This window comes from Citrus sinensis, chromosome 6 (assembly GCF_022201045.2).
Source record: "Citrus sinensis cultivar Valencia sweet orange chromosome 6, DVS_A1.0, whole genome shotgun sequence".
Lineage (NCBI taxonomy): Eukaryota > Viridiplantae > Streptophyta > Magnoliopsida > Sapindales > Rutaceae > Citrus > Citrus sinensis.
Genome location: NC_068561.1, coordinates 8,873,261 through 8,878,874, shown reverse-complemented (window position 1 = coordinate 8,878,874; position 5,614 = coordinate 8,873,261). Strand labels below are relative to the sequence as shown.

General features: G+C 39.0%; 1 protein-coding gene across 1 annotated transcript; it reads right to left on the bottom strand.

The window, feature by feature from the left end:
• Nucleotides 1–4,493: 4,493 nt before the first annotated feature.
• On the bottom strand, nucleotides 4,494–4,967 carry LOC127903090 (uncharacterized). The gene has a single exon (XM_052443751.1). It carries the CDS (start codon nucleotides 4,965–4,967, stop codon nucleotides 4,494–4,496), a length of 474 nt encoding a protein of 157 aa, XP_052299711.1.
• Nucleotides 4,968–5,614: the final 647 nt, after the last annotated feature.

Below are 5,614 nucleotides of genomic sequence, written 5' to 3'. Positions count from 1 at the left end.
CTAAAACTATTAAATGGGAGATCAACCGAAATAACAGTTGTATTCATAAAAACTACTAGAGTATAATACTGCAGCATTACCATAACAACATAAAAGAACAATCAAGAACCCATTGGATTATTTGTCATTCAACCACAAGTAAATTTAGTTCATAATCTGGATGAGAAAAATAAACACAAATATATTGATTTCAGAATACATCTAAACAATTCAAGGAAGAAGAGAAAATATAAGTTGAGCACGATGAAAGATAAATAATTCTGCACGGTTCTTTTCTTTGTTTCCGAATAGCACTCTTCAATTTTGATCTCCTTCTTCTTGCCTTTGTAATTATTTTTTATGATAATTCCTTGCCGCCTTTCTAAGTGGTGCACGCCTCCTTTTATATTGCAAATTAGGGTAAAAGACCGAAAGTCCATGCGCGTGCATGCGTTTTAAATTAGGAAACATGCAGATCGCGATTTTATGGCTGGCCCACGCTTTAAGCTTTCTCCTGCATTGCTCTCTGATTGCTGCAGCACTGGTTGCCCTAGCATCCTCAACAGCACTGCATTATTACCGATTGTGCTTGTCTTTTTTTGTGGCCATCTTCTTTCCTCCTCTTGCTCATCTAATGCCTCAGCTTCCCCTTATGAATTTAAAACCTACAATTATGCACCTGTTTTTTAGCACAAATTATTTGATTTAAACAAAACTTATTAAAACCCAACTAAAATGAATGTTTATGCAAAAGGTAATCAAAATGTAATAAAAACACCTTATTTGTTCTCTAAATGACCTTGATTCAAGTTTGGAATTGATGTAATAACTCTCATTTTCTAGAGTTATCACACCCCCAAACTTAAACCATTACTTGCCCTCAAGTAATGACACATACTAACATTTCCCGCAAACAAACATGCACAAAACTTTAGCTCTTTTATCAATTTTGCAAGGATCTTTCCACCTTCAGATCACAATCCAATCATACAATATGCCCATAGTAAATCAGTTCTAGATCTAAGCTTCTTTCTATCCATAGTGTGTGTGTGCTTCCTTTGATTGAATTCCAGATATGCTGTAACATTACCAAAAGACTGCATAAATTTCCGCAGTGATATACTTCATTCATAAATGGGGTAGCATAAATTCCACATACTCAAACTGTGATTGTTTTAATATTGAATAAACTGAGGAGTACTCAACCTCCTTACTGTAACATTTATCTTTCATGTGAATGTCAATCACTTGTAATGATGACGCCGAATTACTCAAACCATGCCCAGATCAGAGTTGCTGCAGCAATATCTGTGGTATAATCTTATCTAGAGGTATCTTTTACTCAAGGCTGAACATGGGGCTCATGAACAGACCTGGCTACTCAATGCCTTAAACAGAGGACTTTTTTTTTTTTTTAGAACTACTACAACATTGCTCATAACTCTCGCTACCTTTGACACAATTCTGCATATGAGGTATATATTCAGATCTGGTTACTTAGTAACTGGAGCCATTGGAGCAGAGTTTATTTCATAGATATCACATTCAATCAACATGCTTCCCCCACAAACTTAAGATCTTTTCTATTCTTTTGGTTCTGCTCTAGCAATCTAATACAATTCAACCAAAGTCTAAGTGTTGGGACAAAATTTTCACTTCTATCTATAACTGTCTTTACTTGGAATTCTCATAAATATTAACTAACACTCAATTTATCTTCATTAGGCTTTCAAATCCATACACAAATATTAGATAAAAAGCTACATACATCACAAACATAAACACATACATAAACACATACATTCGGAAACAACCCCCCAAACTTGAAAGATGCTGTGTCCTCACAAGCATACGGAACAAATGCACACAACTGGACAATGATATGGAAGACCTTAGAAAATACCACACAAATTGACAAACATAAATATTTTTTTTTTAAGAACAAACTAACAACGAAAGAGTATTCCCCTGTGATGGGGACTGCAGCACATGATGGGATGCTATCAGCGCTTCTTGGATGCAATGCGCAGCTTATCCTTGGGTGAAGCTTTTGGGGAAGCAACTGGCAATGGCTTTGTCTTTTTCTCTACGGGGTTAGCGAGAGGAGTTGGGGTTGGGGTTGCTGTAGCAGCACCTGTAGATGTACTGCCTTTTTGTTTGCTGGATTGTCTTGGACTGGTGCGAATAGGCTGGCTAGGAGTTTACTGGGGAGGCTTTGTAGTTAATGCATCAGCTGTCTGGCCCTCAGCTGTGATGGCCGCAATGACAGCAAGTAGTTGCTTGGCTTGCTCAGGTGTAGGCATAGCTCCGGTTGCTGCAGCAGCCAGCTCAGCATCGACTTGCTCCATTTTGTCTTTAGAGGCTGGAGGTATTGTCATTTTTGCTTTGCCCTTGGCCTTTCTCTTGCTCGCGAGGACTGAAATAGACGGCTCCTCTTCAAGGTCTTCCTCTTCCTCTTCTTGAATAATGTGCTTTTTCCTAGTTTTGGCCTGGGCTGGGATGGTTGGTTCCTCACGTTCCTTCTCTGAATTGTCCTCTACTTCTGTGGGTGAGCTATCAGTCTCAGACTTGTCACCTTCTTCCTTAGGTGGATCAGATAGTTCAGTATCTTCTGATTCTTCCCTTACTTGTGGTTCGACTGCAGCATCTTCTACTGGTTCCTCTGTGGCAGTGGCTTCTGCACTAGCCTCCGCTGGAGCATCTGTGGTGTGGGTGTCAAAATTAAACTGCTGGAGCAATGCATCAAGGAAGTTTCGGTGAGTGCGTTTCATGTACAGGGCAAATTGGTGTAGTTGGTTGTCCAGGTGCTGTAGATAACTCCAAAACCGACCATTTTCCCTCTGCTGAGCTGCCACACATTGAGTTATACTGTGGCTGAGTGCCTGGATAGTCTGTTCCAAGCCAATAACTCGTCTTGCTCCTGTGACAACAGTTGGTTCAGTGATTGTTCCAGCACTCTCACCAGCAACTCGCTCAATGGTACGTGCCGTAAAGGCACCATCATTTTTTACATGTTCATCTCTAGCGTCAAGACGAACACCTAAAACTACACAAATGCTGGTGACGAGTGAGGGAAATAGCAAGGCAGCAGTTCGGTGAGTTTTGACTACACAATCGCGGATTTCTTTCTCAATGATGCTATCTACGTCTATAGGAAGCCCTCGAACTATAACATATAACAAGACCAACCTTTCTTGCGAAACTGTAGTAGTGTGAGTGGTGGGCATAAGCCTAGATTTCAGAAATTTCACCCACACTTTAGCAATAGGTTTCAAATCTATCCTATTAACTACACGCTTTTCCTCATTAGCCTATGATGCCCCTTCGATTGTAAGAGTTGTGAAAATGGTGTTCCACTTTTTTCGGAGTTAACTTATCACGCAACTTAGTATACTCACAAGTAATTTCAGCAGGTAAGTTATAGAAAGCATTGATAACTCGGGAGTCTAATGGGACAAGTGTATTTCTTACCCAAATGTTGTGCTGATCAGGGCTTACCAAATTGGCGAAAAAATTTTTGACTGCAGGCAGCACAGGATCTCGATGGTGGTTGCAAAACTCTAGCCATCCTCACTTTGCTACAGCATTATGAATTGTTTGCACAATTCCTGTGAGTTGGTCTGGAAATTGAAACCCTTTTTCTTCTAGAATTCGACGCGGCTCTATGAATTCTTTGTATTTTTCTTCAGCGTGGTAACTCTGGAATCGTGACGGATCTTTGAGGCGGCTTGCTATTTTCTTATATCTCGGCATTGCTGTAGCAGTAATAAATTGAGGCTACTGTTCCTGAGAGTAAAAAGAGAAGAAGAAGTTAAGAATTATGAGAGTTGGATTTGTGAAGGAGATGGGGAATAGTGGTATAGAGTACTAAGCACAGTGACTCCTTTTTATAGTGGACTTTTAATTGAAGATAAATACGGTAACTTGAAATAATTGAGGGAATAAAATATTTTGAATTAAATGTGCATATCCCAAAATCATTGGCCAGTGAATTTAAAGCTTTTTAATTTAGGAGATTAGTTTCCGCAATTTCTATCCATATCCATGCGTCCATCTATCACGATTTTATCTCCAACGGTAAGTGAAAGGCTCCAGCTTTTAATTTACTGTAACGGTAAAATTAGTTGCTGCAGTATCCATTCGCTTATTCTAATAATAGATACATACTCCCCATGAAAGCTGCTGACGCATGGTTCACCTCTGAATTCTGCCACCATACACTCTCATGTGTCAATATGGAATTCAATTGTCACACTTACTAAAATTAAGTCTAAATTTATGAAAAGAAGTAGATATATCAAATTAAAGTGAAAATAAAGTATGCAATAATGGAAAAGGATAAAAAAAATAAATGGTTAATATAGAAAAACTTGATTAAATAAAATGTAAAAGAAGAAGAGTTGTCTTCAAAACCAAAGGATATCAAAATTGGTTTGAAGTGGCTATCTCCTCAATGGGCTGCCTTCCATGAAGTGCTTGACTAAAGGTCCTTCAGCCTGACCTTCTTTCTTTGTTCAATCGCTGGGTTCTTTAAGGAGTAACACCTCCTTTGAACATTCTGCTGCTGGATGTATGTAATGCTTAACCCTGTGTCCATTAACCTTGAACTCGTGGCCTGTTTGTTCGTCGAGAAGATCAACAGCTCCATGAGGATATGATTTTAATAGCTTAAACGAGCCAGACCATCGTGACTTGAGCTTTCCCGGAAATAATCTTAGTCTTGTATTGTGAAGCAACACTAATTGACCAGGGTTGAATTGCCTGTGCTGAGTACGCTTGTCGTGCCAGTGTTTGGTCCTCTCTTTATAGATTCTTGCATTTTCATATGAAAATAGCTGTAATTCATCAAGCTCACAAAGTTGAAGTTTCCTTTGCTCTGCTGCAGTATGCATATCCCAGTTTAATTTCTTCAGTGCCCAATGTGCTTTATGCTCTAGCTCTAGTGGCAAATGACAAGCTTTGCCATAAACAATTCGGTAAGGAGACATTCCGAGTGGAGTTTTGTATATTGTTCTGTAGGCTCATAGAGAGTCATGCAAGTGTAAAGACCAATCCTTCCTTGTTGGGTTCACCACTTTTTCTAAGATCTTTTTAATTTCTCTGTTGGACACTTCGGCCTGACCATTGGATTGTGGGTGATATGCTGTTGCTATCTTGTGTCTGACTTCATATTTCATCATTGCTGCAGCAAAGATTTTGTTGCAAAAATGTGTGCCTTCATCACTGATAATTGCTCTAGGAGTGCCAAACCTGGAAAAAATATTTTTCTGAAGAAAAGTCACCATGGTTTTAGCATCATTGGTAGGTAATGCTGCAGTTTCTACCCACTTGGAGACATAATCCACAACAACAAGGATATATAAGTTCCCAAAGGATTGAGGAAAAGGTCCCATGAAATCTATTCCCCAAACATAAAAAACTTCCACTTCTAGTATATTAGTCAATGGCATCTCATGTCTGCTAGTTATGTTCCCTGTCCTTTGGCACCTGTCACAACATTTAACAAATTCATAAGCATCTTTAAAAATAGTGGGCCAATAATAACCTGACTGCATAACTTTGGCAGTTGTTCTGTGACCACAAAAATATCCTTCATATGTTACAGCATGACATGACTTCAGTATATGAGGTATTT

Bases quoted from the DNA above. Each gene is read 5' to 3' on its own strand.
- LOC127903090 (XM_052443751.1), bottom strand. From the start codon at position 4,967: ATGTCTCCTTACCGAATTGTTTATGGCAAAGCTTGTCATTTGCCACTA.